The 20,795-nt window shown below is 43.5% G+C and overlaps 1 protein-coding gene across 2 annotated transcripts; it reads right to left on the bottom strand.

Annotated features, from left to right (window-relative positions):
* Window positions 1-176: 176 nt before the first annotated feature.
* Window positions 177-19,244, bottom strand: ZDHHC7 (zinc finger DHHC-type palmitoyltransferase 7). Of its 2 annotated transcripts, none has more exons than XM_039721097.1 (8): window positions 19,112-19,244; window positions 13,858-13,943; window positions 11,273-11,601; window positions 8,371-8,495; window positions 3,907-4,003; window positions 3,585-3,666; window positions 3,314-3,444; window positions 177-2,313 (listed from the first exon to the last, which is right to left on the bottom strand). In XM_039721097.1, exons 3-8 carry the CDS (start codon window positions 11,582-11,584, stop codon window positions 2,137-2,139), a joined length of 924 nt encoding a protein of 307 aa, XP_039577031.1. In that variant the 5' UTR covers window positions 11,585-11,601; window positions 13,858-13,943; window positions 19,112-19,244; the 3' UTR covers window positions 177-2,136. The 2 variants fall into 2 exon arrangements, with proteins under 2 accessions (XP_039577031.1, XP_039577030.1); XM_039721096.1 differs by having other exon boundaries at window positions 19,197-19,244.
* Window positions 19,245-20,795: the final 1,551 nt, after the last annotated feature.

The raw sequence follows: 20,795 nt of genomic DNA, 5'->3' as shown, positions 1-20,795 counted from the left end.
CAAGAAGGGCTAACAGAGTGTAGCTTAAAATTCTTAATAAGCAGAGGAGCCTCTTTCATTTGGAGCAGTATCACCTGTTAATTAATATAAATACAATTTAATTACAAACCAAAGGATTCAAGACTATTTCCCTGAAGCTGCTTCAATCTAAATATATGTGAAAAAAACACCTGACATGTAGAGAAGTTAATCAACTAAGACTTCAATTCATTAGTTTATTCTTTTTTACATTAAAAAAAAAATTACAACGTAAGGATTTGAAAAGCCAGTAAACCAGATTTCACACGCACACATTTGCCAAGTCACAGGGTCCAACCACCTGGAGTGCTATTTTCTGATTTTCTCATTGAACAATATACACAGTAAGAGCCTCAGGACAAAGCCAGACACATTTTTTTCTCCCCAGTCTTTAAAGTGTGCAACTGAATCTGCACAAAATCCTGTGGAACTTCCAGCTTCCCCCTCAGTTTTGTTCACAGGACTGCAATTCCAGTGGATTTCCACCTAGGAAGGCTCCAGCATTCCACACCACCACCCTCCCCCAAGCAAAGTGAAAATATCCCAAAGTATTGCACAGTTTTGTTCACAGGGCACAGACAAGAAATGGATCCCTTGGTACCTTCAGCCACCCCATGGAACAGAAACTGATGGAGCTGGGATCAGGATGCCACGAAGAGATGGAGAAGAGGGCACTGAGAAAGGAAACAGCTCCTGCAGGGCACAAAGGTTGGAATGCAGGGCTCTGAGCTGCTGGAGGTGGGACAGGTCACCAGTGCCACTGGCTGAGCAAAAGCAAGAACAGGACAATTTTAAGGCAAGTCCCAAAAACAGGGAGCTATTTACTTTCTAGGCACGATTTCAAGCTATGCATCAAGGCTCCTGCTTTATCCTTTATATGGTCAGTAATTTATAGGTTAACAATAATACAAAAAATAGTCTAAATGTCATTTTTAAAGAATCAACTTTTAGCTGGATTTTTATGACTTGCAGCTTGTATCTCATTACTTGCAGATTTATGAACATTTTTTAGCACTACTGTTGTTTGTCAGGCCCACATAAAGCAGTTCTAGATCTATATTGCTCTCATTTCTTCAAAGTAGTTTTGGTTGGAAAAGGTTAAATTCAAAATAACTCTTTCTATTGCAGATGTTTCTACATTTAAGATGTGCTGTACTTGAGAAAGGAGGGAAGTTGCCTCTTTCTCTGCTTTGTTCAAGGGGTCATTAACAGCTTTCCCTCTATGAAAAGTCTGTACAGTAAAAAAGGGGCAGAGCAAGACCCTACAAGGACAAAGTGTCTGCAGTGAATGACCCCCAATTCCCCCAATTTGTCCACTCACTGTCACCTCACACAGCAGGACACTGGTCCCACTCATCCCTGCACAGTCCACACCTGAGCTCCTCTGCAACCAAAGCATGAGGAACTGGAAATGCACATCCCAGGGCAGGATTTGGCCCCCAGCCAGGTTACAAGTGAAAATTTAGCCTTTCCCTAAATGCCAGATGGGATGGGCACTGCCAAACACAGGCCATGCTCTAGGGAGCCTGGGAAGACACAGGGCAGGGTGTGACAGTGCCTCTGTGCTGGGCACCAGTCCTGGGCATCACCTGCACATGAGGAATGTGTGGGACACACAGGGACAGCTCTGCTTATCAGGACAACCTGAAAGAGAAAGGAGAACTGAACAAAGCACAGTTCCCTGAAATCTGGACTGAGAAGGCTGTGTCTCACTGCAGATCAACTTCCACCAGAATGCTCCTCCTAATGACTGACAACTGCATCCAAGGACTTAGACTCGTTATAAAAACACACAGGTAATTCCCCAGACATGTATCAAATAAAAAGGGTTTAACAAAAAATTGGGGAAGTAATCTCAGAAAATAAATTACAGTAGCATGACAACATTTGGCTTCTTTAGTGTGACCACGTGCTTATCCTGCTGTGAAGATCATGGCAGATCCAGTTCCTGTCTCAGAATTAATGAGATGTCTGTGACAATAAACGTAGAAAACTCTGCTTGCTACAAGCAAATGTCTGATATCAGTTTCACCTGGTCACAGATTATATGTAGACAGCCTTCTCTGGCCCCAAAATAAATACTATATAGGATTCTTGCAAGTTCCAGCATATTTCAACTCAAACAGAAAACTCAGGTCCTCCTTTCTTCCCTCGCAGTAGAAGTCTCCTGATCCGAAATCCTGCGAAGGGGTTGATCCACAGCAGGGAGGGCTGGCCCCCAAAAACAGATTTCATCCCTTCCCAGCGGAGCCTGCGCTCCCACGTTGGCTTTTCACTCTTCAGTCTTTCAATCTCCTGCAAATAAACACAGGCAGGGATGCACTGCTAAGTCCAAGGTTTAGTTTAATCTAATGGTGGCTATAAAAACCAGGTTTGCATTTTTATTGTGCTGTTTCATTGTGTTGTTCCTCAGCTGATTGGCTTCTTACTGTTATTTATTAATTATTAAGGGAGAAGTTAGAAAGTGTTTTAGCCCTGTGGATACAGGGCAGAAGATTTAGAACATAAAATATGTACAAGGAGGTTGATACCTCTATCTCTTTCCCCCTCTAGCTAAAAGACAAAAATCCCAGAAAAGCTGATGTGCAATATCCTCCACTACAAGTTGTTTACTCAATTAATGAAAGCAGACAATAGGGCTCCTGCTCCACAATTACTGGAGGCAGGATTACTCTCCCAAATGCATTATTTTGGTGGTCATTTTTTGTGCTTCCCACTAATGAAGGCTCAATATTTACCAGTTGTTTTGTACTTACTCCTCAGTACAGAAACACACTTTTAAACATGAGGAAATATTGAACAGTCCCAGGATTCAATTCCCTTTCAATTTCCAAGCAATTATTCTCTCCAGGTGTGACACTGCAGATCTAAGGACAAGGGAGCCAATGGCCCAGACTCTGTTTTATCCTCTGATAAAATGTACCACAGTGAGGTGACAGACAGTGATTTTCAGTGTAAACCTGAGAAAAGCAAACACCTCCCATGGCACCTAGCAGGAATTTGTGCCAGCTCAGAAGGGAAAGTCAAACCTCAAGTCAGAAGCTTTGCATTCTTTGTCATTTAAAACCAAATTACAAAATGTCAAAAAAGCAAACAGTGCAAGAACTTCTGGTAGGAAGCAACCCCCACTACACCATTCCAATCTTCCCCCAACTGCAGAAAATAAAAATGATGAACTATTGAAGTTTTGCAGCTTTCTCTGAAATAAGAGCCTCTCCTCATGCAAATAAAACCACATCTAATCACATCTTCCCAGAATAAATTTTACAGAATACAAAAAAGTCAAGGTTTTTACCGTTTCATCATTGCATATTGAGTGGATTTGGGTGCCAAACATGACTGCAGTGAAAGTGAGAAACAGAAAACCCTCAAGGCACAAGAAGATCATCAGGATCACAGTTACAGGTGGGGAGAAGTCACTGCACTCTGTGAAAATGAAATATTGTAGTTACAAAAAAACCCCATGGTAACTATTCCATAAAATTCTTTATTTTCTTGATCAGCAAATAAAGCTGCTGCAAAATCAGAAGTTTATTTTAAATGTGAAATAGAATTTATTTGCTCACCAGTCCACTGCCCTCGGACACAGGAGAAGAACTGAAATCCACAGAGTACAAGAGCATGAGCTGAAATTAGGGCTATGTACATCTGCAAACAAGAGACAGCATCGTTTCAGTCTGTCACTGCATAAAACACAGCAAAACCAAGAAACTTTGAAACAGCACAAAATTAAAATCAATATGGGTGGAAATACCTTGCAGAGAAGGAACAAACCCACCCAATTTAACAACACAATCATGTCCTAAAGCCATTCCTCACTAAGCACAACATAAATTGTTATAAGCAAGGAAAATTCAGACTAAAATCAAGCTGCTGTTGCTCACTTACCGTAAACAGAACAAAAAATCTCTGATTTTTCTCCCCCACACAATTGTTCACCCAGGGGCAGTGGTGATCCATCTTTCGGATGCATCGCTTGCAAATACTGGAAAAAGGACAAGAAGCTTCTGTTGAGAAACTGTATTTGAAATGTAGAAACAAGGGCAGCCAGTGCTCACAGGATGATGGGCTGAAATATTTCCTGACAAAATGCAGACAGGGATTTTATTTGCATTTCTTTAAAGAAATGTTTGTTCCCTCTCACAACTCAGCTTTTGGTTGCTCCAAAATGGACTGTGCACATAAAATACTCCTCACAATAAAACAAATCCAGAACTTCACACACCTGCAGCTCAGAATAAGCAAAGCTTCAGCTCTCTCTCAATCAGTATTAATAAGACCCTTTCCCTTCTGGAGAAGTTCTTCAGATAAAGTAAATATTTCACTTTTACAGGCTTTCAAGTTATAAATTTTGCTTGTGGATAAGAAAAAATTGACATCTCCAAGGGAGAAACCGTCACTCTTGAGGTCTCAACTGGCCATAAAATTCTAAATTTATGCAATCAAAATCTCAACTAAAGCACAGCCTACAGTATCAAACCTCACTTCCTCAAGAGAAAACACAAATATTGAAACTATAACCAGCACTTATCAAGTAGCTACTTGTTCATGACTGCTTGAACACTCCTGTTCTCTGCTGGTTCACTTGGTTCCTGCCCAATTTTGAGTCAAGACTATGTCCACAGAAGACAAATAAATACTCCAATAACTCCATTTTACATCTGCCATACAGCAGCAGAGGGCTCAGTTCTGCAGCCAAATATGAAGAATTACACACCAAAAACTAAACAGTTGCAACATCTGTTGTAGTTCTTCATAAATCAATAGCTTAAGCAATCTGATATTCCATTTTCCCAGCTTTGTACTTAGCACAGCCACACACTCAGTGCTCCAGATTTTCCCACAGAATATCCAGAATATTAAACATTTTCACTTCAGCACACACAAAGCCAAATAAGCCTAAAAAATGCAGGCACTGTTATTCAAACCCCTTTGTTTTTGACACAGGCTAATTTATGTGTGGTATCTACAAGTGCTGCAGTGACAAACCACAAAGCAAAGCTGGGTGACTGTCACTGGAGAGACAAAAGAGGGAGGTGTGGGGGGAAATCAGTGCTCTGAGGCAGAAAATAATTTTGAAGTTGTCACATTTGTATGATTCTAAGGTAATTCAGCAAGAGGCAGAACACACCATGTGCATGTTAGGTGGAAGAATCCTAAATGAAGCTGCCTTTGCTCTGGGCTATCAAAACCCAGCCCATACATTCCCCCTGCCTCTTGTTTTGTGGACATTAAAGAGGATTCATCCTCTGCTACCGATGAATTTTTAAACACAAGTGAAAATCCCAATAGCAGATAAACACCACAACCAGGTGCTGCTCAGGAAAAGTGGGTATGACTTGAGAGGAGACATTCAGGAGGCTCCTCAAAAGATTTTCCTTGCTGCCTGCAAGCTCAGCCTCTCATTTCCCCGAGTACCACAACCAGACAAGGCTCCTCGTGTGCCACAGAATCTATGCCAGCACTCTAAAAAGCAATATTAATGTGAAGTGCTGAGTAAAATCCTACCCTCAGCTGAAGGCTGGAGGATGTGAGGTGGGCAGGACTCGATTCTGCTCATTCAGAATTTCTCACAAGCCCACACAGAGCTCTCACAAGAGCTCAGATATCTGGAACCCTGCCTTCATTCCTGATCTCCCACCAACAATCTCCCAGCAATGCTTCCAGCAGTGGCTCTGCCTTCTTCCTACCCCATCTCCTGTATTTTACTCCTTTTGGTGCAGCAGGAGTTTGGGGCAATCCTTCCTTCAGCTGCACCCAGGGTTGCTCACAAGGGAGAAGCAAACAGAACAAGCACCTGTGGATGGAGGAAAGTGTCCCCTCCAGCCTGGAATTGCTGCTCCATGAACTCAGGCAGGTGCAATTACAGCTCTGAATGGCAAAGATAACATTCAGAAAAACACAGATAAAGACTCAAGAGAAATGGGTGTGGGTAACAGATATTCCCCGGGAGCCTGGTGGAAACATCTCAGTGACTTTATTCAGAGTAGCAGCTCCCCACACACAAACACAGGCTCTCAGAAGAGGCAGAAATGATGACAGCTGTGCTCCTTCAGTGAAAATGAAATCCCATTCACTCAGGGTTCTTCCCTGTGCTGAAAATGTTAACTGCTCACCAAAACATCACTTCAATTTCAGCTCTTTATTTCAGAGATGCTTAGCTGTAAATAAAAGGTTCTTGCTCTTTTCCCCATCACTAATGTGTATTATGAAACTATTTTTCTTCCTTAAAAGAACTTCTGTTGCAGTGTTGCACAACAATTTTCGTAACTACATCCTAAGAGTCTCTTCTGTTAATAATTTACTACTCAAAACATGCACTGTGGCTCTCTGAGTGTAAGTATTTCCCAACAGCAACCAACTTCAATTTCCATTTTCAAGCCTCTTCTATCAGCAAATTGCCACTTTGAATACTTGGGACTAGATCATCCTTTTAAAGTCCTTGGAATGGGTTTGCAAACCAATAAAAAAATTGGCAGCATAATCAAACAAACCCTTTTTCTATTGGGTGAACTCCTGCAGTGATAAATCGAAGGCAAAGAATCAGATTAACAGAAACAAAGACAATTAAACCAGAAATCCAACTGCTGAGAAAAACATGACAGCAGCCTCACGACACTTTCAGGCTCTGGCTTTCTCTTTCAGATATTCTGTGGAGCCAGGAATGCACTGAGCAAGCCCCAAAATGCCTCCTTTATTCTTAGGTAGATCATCTGACAGAATATTTGACCAAGGATTAAAACAATTCCTAAGACAGACAAAGCTGGATCCCCAAACAGGTGCTTGGGGAAAACAAACCCTTTGAAAATACCAGGTATTTCCTTTATCACAGACATTATCCATTCTTGCTCTGCTTTAACAATAAATGTTGCTCAAATTGTTGCTATAAAGAAGGCATTTGAGCTCCAGGATGTCTGATACTCCAGCTCTTTTCTGTCATATGGAGTTCAACAGATTATGGCTTCACTTAGGGCTCCTTCCAAATCAGCAAATCCTACCAGGACCAAGGATGTGGGAAATGCTTTGCATAGATACCTGCAAGGTCTCTGTAGGAATCAACCTGAATATGGGGTGAGAAAATGAGTGAGATGCAGCCCATCTTGCAGGGGCTCCCAGCTGTCCCTCACGGACACAGAGTCAGGCCATGTGAACACTGCACAGCTCTCCTGGATCCCCAGGGATTTTCCAGGAGCAGCTGTGCTGCCTCCACCCCCAGCCATCCTCCAGTGAGCACTCCTGAGCTGATAAAGCAGCAGCAGCATCCCTGCACAGCAAGGCAGCCCTGGGATCTGCACCTGAGCAAAGCCAGCCTAAAGCAAGCACAAAGCAACTGCAAACCATTCCATCCCTGGCTGTTTATCCATGGAACTTCTCCCTTCACACTCCAGATCCAAAAACCCACTCACAGCTGAGAGAAGAACAGGAGCTCGGTGCCAAGGCTGAGTATTTATAAATGGGAGCAGCTTCTCAGCCGTAGCACCGAGCACTGACACACACAAGGCTGTTAATTTAGAACCCACAAAGCTCCAGAATCATCTCAGAGTCCTGACAAGACTCTGCTCTGTGCTTTTGACAGGCACTAACTCAGAGATTTCAATTTAGTACTTCTCACAATTCAACACACATCGCTCCCCACACCTAGAGAGCCACCAGAGGCATTTGCATCTTTATGTAAGGCCTGATTATGCAGGCACAGCTATTTTCAACTGGCACACAATAAACACTACAAAAGCATTTCCACTGTGCCTGAAAACTCCCAAGACTGGGAATTAAAAATATACATTTACTATCTCTTCCATAGCATGTTTAGTTCAAATGATCATCACTTCTGTCCTTATTCAAATGGATTTTCAGAAAGTGGAAGTGCATTTAACCAATTATTCATGCAACTTTGGGAAAATCATCTGCCAATTCACATATAACTTCAAATGCATTGCAAAGAAGAAATGACAGAAAGCAATCATTTAAAACTACTCTAAATTTTGTTAATTTAAGACTGCAGGAGTGACTTCTTAAATCAGCTCCCTCAGAAATTTGAGATTCTTTTCTTTGCCCTGCATTACTCACAGCACAATAACTGGAATGATGTACAGGAAAATATATTCACTGATCACAATTATTTAAGACACCATAGCACAGTTATTTTAATAAAATCTTAGAGTCTCTTACTTCTCTCCCCTCATCCAGTCATTTTTGGCCATAGTACATTACACTCATAAAATACTCTGCAATGTAGGAATTTGAAAGTTTAGTGGATACCAAAAGAAATTTGTTGGGGGGAAAAATGAACAAATATCAGGAATGTTATTCCATGCCTCCAAATGCAGAACTCTTTAAGGAACTCTGGCATACCTGCAGTGGTGTGCACGCTCAGGCTTGATACTACAGCACTTGGGACATTTGTAGATCACTTCTCCTGGTTTCAGTTGCAAATTATCCATGTATTCTTTAGTGGCATTTCCTTTGGGCACAGCCCCCTGAAATCATTTCAATTAGAGGAGAAAAAGCTTCTTAAATGGCATGAGAGCATTTAAAAATACATTTCATAGACTTCATACCAGTAACCTCAGGATAATTGCTGAAATAAGTTCATTTATTCAAAGCCAGCCTCCTATAAGCCAGAATCAATTCCAAATGAATAAATTACCTCTGCTTGACCTCAAATTCAGCTTTATTCCAGCAAGACTCATCTCTGGCCAAGAATTAGCTTAATTCTCATAGAAAATCCTGTCACCAGCCCACAGAAATGAAGAGGGAGACATCTTACCCTGCAGATACAAGCACTGCCCATCATTTGCTGAGGAGTTACCCTGAATATTTCTTGTGGCATTTGATTAATAGGCCAAGCCATCCACGAAAGTTAAATCAGCAACTACCTGAAAGATGTTATTTCAACTCTCTGAAGCCAGGGTTTAATCACCTGCCCCAAGTTTTTGAGAACTGTAATTTTATTTTTTCCTAAAATCTTTGGCTTGGACACTGTTAGCAGGACCAGCACTGGCTTCTTTACTCTTCTTTATTGTGCAGCTTTGTGGTAAAGAGTTGAAGGAACTGATTCAAAAGAAAAATAATTGATTGGGAAAAGAAATTAACTTTTAGTGATTAGTCCTCTGATCTGATTATCACAGAGCTGCATCCTGAGTTCAGGATCTAAATTTGGATTAGTAAGGAGAAAATAATGCACAGCACCACTGTCACCCTGCTCATTTGTGGAGATAAAGCCTTATCTGTGAGGGGAAGTGATTGTGAAATAAACTGGGATGTGACAACCAAGTGGCCTTTCTGTACAACTGCTCCAGGTCAGCACTTCCTTCATGCAGGGAGAGCCTTCTGCAGGTCAGCCTAAGCCAACTGCAACACTCTACAATTAATTCTCATTCAAAAATGCTCCCTGGCAACATCAGCACTTGACACAGACACCTTAAGAAGTTCTGGGACAGAATTAAGAAGCCAGCAGGAATTCAGATTCCCCTGCCAAACACCCTCTGCTGAGGCAGGGAGTTTTTGTTACCTATGGCCTGGAATAATAAATTTGTACTTGTGCTGGGCAAGTCACAGCCCAGGTCCTGTCCCAGGTGAGCTCTTTGGCTGAGAGGTGCTTCAAACCTGACCAGGTGCTCACAGGGGTACACAGAGATGTCCTTAAACACTCATGTTGTACTCCTGAGGTGGATTTTGCAATCTGAATGTTCTTACCCCAGTTAATATTCGATGTAAACACCTCACATTCCCCTATTCACCTGCCACAAGGATGAGAACCTCACACCATGCTCTCAAGCATTTTGCTGACAAAAAATAGACTCTATTTCAAAAACATCTTTCACAGTCACAGCCAGCCACCAAAAATCTATTTTTATAGTTACAAGAGTAAATTTAATTCACATAGGTTTTGAGGCACTTCATTCCTTTCATCTTCGTTTCTATCACACAGTTGTGTCTTCCATTCTGGGAGTCAGCACGAAAGGAATGGAGGAAAAAAGCAGTGACTCATCTCAGTTTGGATCATAAAAAACACCACGGGTCTAGAAAGACACCCAGTTTTATCAGCTCTTATTTATAAGCAATAAATCCTTAAAACATTAACTCTCTTAGCTGTCACAGTTTGTAGAAGTTGTGGTGTTTCATCACTGGGTGTGGACAGAAGTAAATCAAAGACCTAGAAAATAATTAACTACAACACCATGCTGGGTTTTTGAACACTCCCTTAACTTCTCTGCTACTGGAGAAAAGAGAAATATCTCCATTTTTCTCCATAAAATCTGAAGAAAATAGATGTTTTTCCAAGACCTAAATCCTTAAAACATTAACTCTCTTAGCTGTCACAGTTTGTAGAAGTTGTGGTGTTTCATCACTGGGTGTGGACAGAAGTAAATCAAAGACCTAGAAAATAATTAACTACAACACCATGCTGGGTTTTTGAACACTCCCTTAACTTCTCTATACACTGCTACTGGAGAAATATCTCCATTTTTCTCCATAAAATCTGAAGAAAATAGATGTTTTCCCCAGACATTCCCTAAAAATAGTAATGGATTTTAGTACAAAATCAACCATTTAATCTCCTGAAATCTTGAGAAATAAAAGTTCTAATAAATGAGAAAAATTTTACAACTCTTACACCTACAATGCTTCAATGTGTGTTCAGCTTAAATGTCCCTTCCCTCTGACTCCAAATATTTAAAGACAAAAATGCAGGAATCACATGGGACAGTGGTTTTTCCACTATGCCAAGTGTGCCTGAGGTTTTGCAGCACATCCACCTCTGAAAGTTCTTCTATATGCCATAAATGGGAGCATTTCAAGAGATGCAAAAGGATGAAGGTACAAATTTTAAAAATAAATCTGATGAAAAAAAGTAAGAAAAATGAGGACAGAGAAGACTAAACTTTATGAGCTTCTTCAGGACCTGGAGTAATATTTTACTGATTTTTTTGAGTCTAACACTTTTATAAATTTTATATTGACTGTTCCTCTATGGTTTCATTAATGGAGTAATAAGAGAAGCAGAGGTACCATCCTGATGATAAGCACAGGTATCATCAAAACCTTGAGGGTTTTGAATCTGACATGAGGATTTTCACTCTAACACAAATATTTTGAATCTGATTTTGACTCGAACATGAGGATTTTGACCCTAACGCGAGGATTTTGACCCTAACACTACTTTTCGCAGCAGAAGACCTGGTATCACTTCTCCAAACTTCTGTGCAGATGGAGGGGACAATCCAATGCCAAGGAACTCCTGGATACTTACTGGATCAGTCAGCATAGTCCTCAGATGTGACGACAGAGCCAGCACTGCCAAGCAGTTAAAGAGAACCCCGTTGATCACGGAGTACCAAAAGTCTTTGGAAGGCAGCAACATGACAAAAGTCACTACAAAGTCTGCATAGACCACCAGGAGCCAGGTCATGATGGCACAGACCATGCCACAGCCATCCCGGATGAACCAGACCCTCTCAGCCATGTCAGCCTCCGAGGAGGAGGAGGAGGAGTCGTAGCTGTCATTGTCGGCCAGGAGCGGGTGGTGCTCGACATCGCGGAAACGGTGCCCTGATGACTGCATGGTTTGCTGGCCTCGCCCTGCAGGGACAAACACACCACCACCACCATCATTACCATTATTATTAATTATTAATGAGGAGATAGAGTACAGCTGGCTCTGGGTTTTTGTTTCTGGGAGATAAAGCATGTTCAAGTTCAAAAGAGAACTGGGATTCTTTTTGATCGACACCTGAGCGATTCTGTGACTACAGCAAGATGAATATGAAAGAAGGGGGGGACACCTTTTAAGGTTTTGTTTTTAAGGCGTTTTTTTTGTTTGTTTTTAGTTTTCTTTGGTTTTTGTTTTAGTTTTCATTTCTTATTATTCTACTCCAGTGTCACTGGTAATAAATTAAGCTGATTTCCCCAGGTCAAGCCTGTGATGGTGATTGCTGAGTGATCTCTCCTGCTCTTATCTTGACCCACAAGCCTTTTTAAAATACTTTCTCTCCCCTCTCCAGCTGAGGGGAGACACAAACTAGCTTTGATGGATGTCCAGCCAGAGTTAACCCACTACTAGCAAGCAACTTCAATGCCTGCCAAAGGGATTTTAGCCTGGTTTCATTTCCATCATGCTGTGCTCATAAAGCACTCCTCCTCTTCTGTTAAAAACTCAACTTCTCTCTTTTATCTCAAACTAAAATGGCAAAGTTTTCATTAAATTACAGCTCATGTCTCTCTGAAAACAGCAAATTATGGCACCAGACTGTTGACTTTTCATTATGCTCCAGCAAGTGAGGGAAGAGTAGAAAGAAACCAGGATGGAAATAAAGCTGTTCTAATACACTGCTCACAACAAATAACAGCAAATTAGAAAGCAGCTGAATTTGTTGACAAAAAATGTTATTGTTTTGGAAAAACCACAAGCCTGTAACAAAGATATACTGGAAAACTTATCAAATGGTCTCAGATCAGCCCAAACTTAAGAGAAACAAATGGTTCTGGTTAAATGGACATGGCAATGGATTACATCAATCAGATTTTCAAAGAACACATTAATTCATTTAATTTCATGAAACTCTTTTAAGGGCTTTGTTGTCCTTCCAACATGGAGCACAAACCAGACACGAAGCCTTAACAGTTCTCATGAAAACAGAATTATTTTCCAGACATCTCTCCCAAGGAAAGATATGGAATGGCAGAACTGAAGTGCTATCAACAAACAGGAGACAAATTAAAGCTTAAACATTAGACCTGAAGAATATCCTGCTGCTTTAAAAGTATACTGTGTTCTAAAAATCATATTGATTCCTGCTATTAAAGGCCATGTCTGAGAGAAACCTGAAAGCATTTCTATTGATTTATGACAGGCACACAGAGGTCTCCCTTTTTTCCCCCTTATTAATGGCAGCCTATACACGACTGTAGGGATTATGGCAATTTCAATTTCCATCCCAAGACCTTGAATATGGGATCACTTTGTTCCTCCAGAATGGCCCAAGTGACCATTACCAGGTGAAGACACTGGCACTGAGATGGTGTTTGATGAAGCTGTGTTTGTCCACACCCTTTAAAAACTTCATCAGGAATCAGAATAACACATTCTGCCCAGGAAATCCTTCTGATCCTTAAGCTTTGATGTCAGAACCAGGCAGGTGCAACCCAAGAAACCAGAAATGAAAATTAATACATGCAGATGCAGCAGAGAGATGTGAGAGCAACTGCAAAAATAGCTGGGAAGCTCCCAGGACACTGTGAGGTGTCTGAAGGACACATTCTCAGCTTGTGGAACAGAACAAACTGAAATTCAGCTCTGCTGCTTGGATCTATTACAATTTCTAGGAGTTCAATTGTATTTTCTGTTCACACATTGGGGTTTTTTTGGACAAAATTCCTCTCTCTCACCAGAATGCAGCTGCTAAGCCAAGGATGAAGATGTCACACACTAGAAAATTTTCTCAGTAAAGAATGAACTTTGTCTCCCCTTAAAAGTAATTCAAGCTTAATTTAACCTAAGTAAGGCCCTCTTTTCACCCAGTTCAAATTATCCTGATCTTTCTTAATGTTCAGAGTTAAAACTACAATCTGTCCCAATTAAGTCCAATAGCACTTTGGGACATCACCACCCCTTGTGGTCAAGAAAATTTAAGTGTCATAAAATACATAATTAGCAGTCGAAACATGAAGATAACCATGCAAATCAGTTATTACTTCATCAAAAAAGGGCTTCTAAAACTTTTAAGGAATGTTTTAAGTATGGAATGGCACAGAATTACTGCATTAATTTTGCTTCAATGTCTTAAAGACAATAAAAAAAATTAGCACAATTAAAGAAATCCAAAGCAAAACAAATACCTCAAAAATGTTTTGTATGTTATTCTGACATCCTGTCCTGCCTTTGGCTTATCCCTGGTTATTCACATAGTCATGGCTGATGTAATCTGCAAAGACATCACCAACAAACTGGTTAGCAAAGCTGCACCAGGAAAATACTGTTAAATACAAATAACAGACATCAATAGTAGCACTCTGAAACAGGCTGCATGTAGCTGCAATGAAAGAGTTTGTGTTTTATTTAGAAAACCAGGTACTTGAAACCTTGACATTTTTGACTGTTAACTTTTGGAAATCACCACATGGCACTTGGAGCAGGATTGCAGCACAGAACCTTGCATTTCATTTCTATTTGGGGAAGAGAACAGAAGAGGTGTGGGCCTGAATTGCTGTCTGATTAAAGCTGCCTAAAGAAGTACCTAAGGTTTTCTTCTTCATTGGTTTTATTCCCTATTTATTTGATTTAAATTTTGTGACATGGAAATCACTCTTATTTGCAAGGTTAACTTAATATATTTTGAAAGTAACATAAGGATTCTGACATTTCAGAGCTACAGCAAATACAACATCACTTTCTGGAAAAGCTTCTGAAGGCAGCTTGTTAGAAATAGATACTCCAAACACAACATTATGGGTGGAGTTCTTCAGTACCCATTCTCAAATGTTCCCAGTTCAAGGGGAATTAGAAAGAAGACTCTTACCTTATTTAAACAAACTCAAACGTTCTAGTGAAAGACTAAATGGGAATGCAAATGTTTATTATGAATATATCAGAATTATTGAATAGATTGGGTTGGAAGGGACCTTTACATGTCACCTAGTGCCACCATCTATCATGGGCAGGGACATCTCCCACTATGCCAGGATGCTCCAAACCCCCAAGCAACCTGAGCTTGGACATTTCCAGGGATGAGGCATCCCCGACAGAGCTTCACCACCCTCACAGTGAAAAACTTCTGATATCAAACCCCAAGTGATGCTCTTTTAGTTTAAAACCACCCCCCTTATCTTCTGTACCACTGCAGGAAGCTGTGATTGCTTTGTGGTTTGCTTTACAAATACGCTTTTATACTTTCCTTAAACTTCACAATATTGTGAAACGCACACCCATTAATCTGTCACTGAGGTGGCATCTGGTGGCAGCTGAGCAGACAGGCTGAGCGTGTGCCATTAATGTGCAGTGCCACCCACCCGTGGGGAGCTGGGGATGACAGGCACACGACACACTCAGCCTCTGCAGGTGAAAATTCAACTCAGCCAGCAGCTGCAAGTGCTCCTGGGGAGTTCACTGAGACAGGGACGTGATTTGTTCAGTCAGTCCCTCATCCCAACTGCAGTCCTGTGCAAAATCTGTTTGTCACAGCCTCACCAGTTACTGGTTTATGTGCAAGTGTCCCCTCGGCTCAGCTTTGCAGGGATAATGGATTCAGGCATTCCCATGTGATCTGCCCCTTCCTTCTCCTCCCCAGCTGCCCACACCAGTGCCCCCACCTGGGTCCCTGCAGGGGAACAGGATCAGAGTTTGAAAGCTCTCCCTTTATGGGGAGCTCAGCATCCCCACTGAGATGCTCACAGCTTCCCTCTACTCTTCATTTATTTGCTTCAATGCCTGTCTTAACCAAATTTACTCTTTGTTGCATAGAGTACAAAGCATTACACTTCAACCTCTAATACATCAAGCAACAGTTTTTAATTTGACCTTGTACAAATCTTTATTTAGCACCAGAAGATAACACCAAATTATTCAATGTTTCATGCCCAATGTTATGTTTGCTCACGTGGGTAAATTAAACCTAACCCAGCCCTGTTCCACTCTTAGGTGTTGTTTGAAATTCTCAGATTGGGAATGTGTCATCTGACCTGCACCTCACTGGTACTGAAACTCATGTCTAAAATGCAGATGTACTATTGGAATAAAACCAAACAACTTTTGAAGAAGTTGCTTTATGTTATGTTGTTTCTGTTATAAAGATGGCCTTGTAAAATCACTGGGTTTTGCAGAAGGTTGCAAAGGGCATTGGGAAGACAAATGATACAACACAACTAATTGTATCATGAGGTCCCTGAGCTGGTAATTAAATTAAAAAACCAGGCTCTTCAGAGTTAAGAACAGTCCTTTTCCCTGCTATTTTTTGAGGATGAATTCAAAAGCATTGTTGGAGGAAAAAAGAAAAGCTTATTTCCGTGGTTCTGAAATCTCTGTGATTTTTTTAAACAAGTAAGAATTTATGTACAGGCTAAAAATCCATCAGCTGTCAAAGCATAATTTTTTTTTGTTGCCTTTTCCTTCAAGCTGCACAATGGACAGTTCCCAAGATTCCTCCCATTTCAGTGGTAACACAATAAAGAAAATGCCTTTATTTCAACATTTCTGATTGCTCTCCATAATTGTAGAGATACAAACACATATTGCACATTAGAATAATAACCCTGCAGCACTTACATACAATGCATTTAAATCCCACCTGGAAGCAGAGCACTGACAGCAAATCAAAATTACAGCCCTGTAATCCCCTAAAAGGTTACAGAATAAACATTAACTCCAGGAACTTGGGAGTTTTAAGTAAACCAAGCAGGCAAACCTCCTCCTGCACCCATGGGCAGTTTGGACTGTGCCCTGCTGACAGATAAAGATCTATCAGATAATGTCTGCACAGAGTCGTGTCTCATTTAGAAGAACCACCTACTTTCATTACAGATCCAGCAAGCCAAGCTGCAAAGGCATTTAAAAAGTCAGCTGTGGCTGTTTCAGCTCTTTCCTCAGGGACTGGTCCAGCAGCAATTTGGGAACCTGGGATGTCCTTAGCACAGCACACACAACTCTGGAGAGGAGCAGCTGGAATAACTTGTGATGGACATCCATGATACAACCCTGGAGTGTTGCCATCAACTTATCCCCAAACCCATGCTCAGTGGCACAGCTCACCATCTCTCCAAAACCCTGCTGTTGTTCTTACAATGTATTAAGTGTCTGTCTCTTGGATTTCCCATTTATGCCTTGCAGCCCTTTCCTTGTGCTGGTCCATCTCTGCTCTCCTGCAGGCACACAGGGACACATCACAGTGAACATGGAATTAATGTGAGATTATTTGTGTGCACACATTGAAGAGAACAGTCACTAAGTATATCTTTAATACAGTCAAGTGTCAAGCTGCTGTAACAATTCTCCTTAACCCAGCCTACCATGAAACACTGGAATTGCTCCTTTCCAGCTGTGAAAAGCTGTGCTGCTTATGAATCACCTCAGACTAAAGGTACATAGAAATACTTCAGCACAACTATGAAGGTCTTATTGGGAAGTTGATCATCTAATTATTTATGTCTTTTTTAAACTGAAAGAGAAGAGATTTAGTTGAGATATACAGAATGAATTGCTCCCTGAGAGGCTGGTGAGGGCCTGGCACTGGGTGCCCAGAGAAGCTGTCCCTGCCCCTGGATCCCTGGAATTGTTCAAGGCCAGGCTGGATGGAGCTCTGAGCAATCCCATCTGCTTGAGGATGTTCCCAGAGGGGCTGGGAACAAGATGATCTTTAAGGTCCCTTCCAACTCAAACCATTTTTATGATTTATGCCAGTAGCATCTCTATAAACATCCTCAAAACCCAGAAATGAGAATTCACAATAAAAGAAGTTATTAAAATGCAGGAAAACACCCCAATGCATGTATTCAGAACACATGTGTACAAAGTATTACAAAGCCATGAGATATGGAACAGATTTATGATACCAAATCACTCTTCCAAAGGTACAAAGTAATACAAGAGATGTTCAGCAGGATATCTTTTCAATAACAGATCTTTCACCCTGAGATGTGAAAGTCAAAGAAAATAAATCACACATGACTTTGCTGCCCAGCAAAGAACACTATCTGATCCAGCAAGAGTTCACTGGGTACAGCAGCAAGGACAGAAGGCTCCTGGACTGAACAACCTTCACCTGAGAAGGACACGAACACAATCTGTGGCTGGGCTTTGATTTCTGCCTCTTCTGGAACAGGGCCACAGGCTCAAATTCAGATTAGACTCCACAAGGCTGCAGGCTCACACCAATATCAACGTTGGTATGTGAAAGCTGGGAGTTTTACCTCTTTGCCAACAGCAACTGCATGGATCACATCCTACTTGAGAGAGCAATTTTTTATTTCTAATTTTTGCATTCATCAGTGCAGGCTCTACCCTCACACTCCACTGAAGAGAGCTCGGGTATCACATACAGTGATTGCTCTGTGGTGTCAGCCTGGCAAGCACATTTTTATGTCACCTGTTATATCCACATCCACATCTATATCTATGTGATTCTTCTTCCCAGGTTCCAAAAAAGTAATGCTGTTGGTTAAACTATTCTCACTAGCAACTTCCAGTATTCATCAGAGGAATGCTCAAGCCTTTGTTTCAAATGTTCCTCATATCAGACACACAATCCTCGTATTTCCTCTATGTTCTTCATGTTCAGCCATTCAACCACTGCAAAATTCCATCAATTCACTTTCCTTAGAAGTTCTCCATCCTCATAAAAGGCATGAAAAAGAAATCATCAGATCTGTATGATACAAAATATACTATGCTAAGGGAAAACCAAGAAGAGAGATATTTAGAGAGATAAAAGTATTACAAATTCCTTTCAGCCACAGAGATCTCAGCTATTTAACTCTAATCTCAAACTACTAAAATCTCACATCAGTTTCATCTCCTAATGAACCAGCACGGCTCCTTTTTATCTGCAAATTTTCAAAGTCAGAGAGCATTCACTTCAAAAGAGCTAATTTGAGTCTGTTAATGTGAACAGTCACGGCGACTTCAACCTAATTATGTCTCCAGCAAAGCAAACAGTTACATCACTGTAATTCTGCATCCCGACCCCATCATACGCGTGGATATTCAGTACAAAAAGCAGTCAGTGATTTCCCAACCCCTTTTTTCACAGCACAGATCACACACACGCCGCGCTGCACGAACCCACCCTCTCGTTTGAGAGCTATTTGCATTCCCACTTCCTACAAGCCTGGAAACGAGGAAAACGAGAAGCACAGAAAGCAGGGGAACCCCCCGCAGCAAGCGGCAGGGCACGGCCGGCAAGGGGCGAGCCCTGCCCGCTGCCCTTCAGCTCCCCCCGGGCTCCGCACCGGGCACGGCCGCGCTCTGCCCGCAGCTGCCGGCGGAGAATTCTTCGTTTTTTAGGGACTGTAAACAACGCGGAAAGCGACAGCGGACGCAAAACACGCCCCGCGCGCTGCGCCCAGCCGGCAGCCCGGCCTGAGGCGGCGCGGCCCCGCTCACCTTCCCCGCTCGCCCTTCCGGGGCCACCGCGCTCCCCGCCGCGGGGACCCGCCGGGGCGCGGGGAGGCAGCGCGAGCGGATTTACCTCAGCAGCAGCAGTAGCAGCGGCGGTGGCGGCGGCGCTGCCCGGCGCCGGCTCCCGAGGCTCCCCAGGAGCCGCAGGATCCCGGAAGCGGCGGGGGCGGCGCTTCCGCGGGAGGCGGAAGGGACGCGCGCGCGGCCCCGCGCAGGCGCGGCGCCCTTGGCGCGGCCCTGAGGGCAGGGCCGGGGTTGGGGTTGGGCGCTCCCTCAGAGCCCTCACGGAGGGGCATCGAGGGGTGGTGATTGTCCCTTCCCACCCCGGCCATAGGCAGGCACTCCCTCAGAGCCCTCATGGAGCGGCATCGAGGGGTAGTGAGATTGTCCCTTCCCACCCCGGCCATAGGCAGGGAAACCCGCAGAGCCCTCATGGAGCGGGATCGGGGACAGCGATTGTCCCTTCCTACCCCGGCCATAGGCAAGGACACCCCCAGAGCCCTCATGGAGCGGGATCGGAGCGAAACGATCCTCTCATCCCACCCCAGCAATAGGCAGGGAAACCCGCAGCGCCCTCGTGGAGTGGGATCGGGGACAGCGATTGTTCCGTCCCACCCCGGCCATAGGCAGGCACACCTGCAGGGCCCTCACGGAGCGGGAACGGAGGGCAGGGATCCTCTCATCCCACCCTGGCCACCGGCAGGGACACGCAGAGCCCTCATGGAGCTGCCACGGGGTGCAGCGATTGTCCCGTCCCATCCCGGCCATAGGCAGGGACACCGGCAGCGCCCTCAGGGAGCGGGATCGGAGGGCAGCCATCCTCCCCATCCCACCCTGGTCATAGGCGGGCACACCCGCAGCGTCCTCATGAAGCCGCCTCGGAGGGCAGCGATCTTCCCGTCCCATCCCGGCCATAGGCAGGGAAATCCCCAGAGCCCTCATGAAGCCGCCTCGGAGGGCAGCGATCTTCCCGTCCCATCCCGGCCACCGGCGGGGACACTGCCCACTGTCCCAGGGAGCGCCATGGTCCGGTCCGGCCCGGCCCTGCTTCCAGGGATGGGGCAGCCGCAACTTCGCTGGGCAGTCTGTGCCAGGGTGTCCCCGCCTTCACAGGGGAGAATTTCCTCCTAACATCTAATCCGAACCTGCTCTGTCAGTTTGAGGCTGTTCCCTCTGGTCCTGTCACTCCAGGCTGTTATAAACAGTCCCGTTCCATCTTTCCTGTGGGTTCCCTTCAGGCAATGCAAGCTGCCATGAGGTCACCTTGAAATTTCTCTTTTCCAGGTGAACAATCCCAGCTCTGCCAGCCTTTCCTCCAGCAGAGCTGCTCCATCCCCTGCTCACCCTGGAGCCGCCTCTGGGCTCTCTGCAGCAGCTCCAGGTCCCTGCTGTGCAGCTCTGCAGGTGGGGACATCACCCTGCCCCTGCAAGAACCGAGCACGGAGGCAGTGGGTATTCAGTTTCTCCATGAAGAATTTTTTCTTTATGTCTAACATATTTTCGTGCTCACATTCCTTTACAGTCCCTCATTAAGTCATACCTGGTCCCTGGCAGTGTCCAAGGCCAGGTTGGATAGGGCTTGGAGCAGCCTGGGACAGTGGGAGCTGGGGGTGGAATGGGATGAGCTTTAAGATCCCTTCCCACCCAAACCATCTGAGATTCTATGATT

This window comes from Passer montanus, unplaced genomic scaffold, assembly GCF_014805655.1.
Source record: "Passer montanus isolate IOZ18808 unplaced genomic scaffold, ASM1480565v1 scaffold45, whole genome shotgun sequence".
Lineage (NCBI taxonomy): Eukaryota > Metazoa > Chordata > Aves > Passeriformes > Passeridae > Passer > Passer montanus.
The sequence above is the reverse complement of the archived record's forward strand: the minus strand, read 5'-3'. Positions and strand labels throughout refer to the sequence as shown.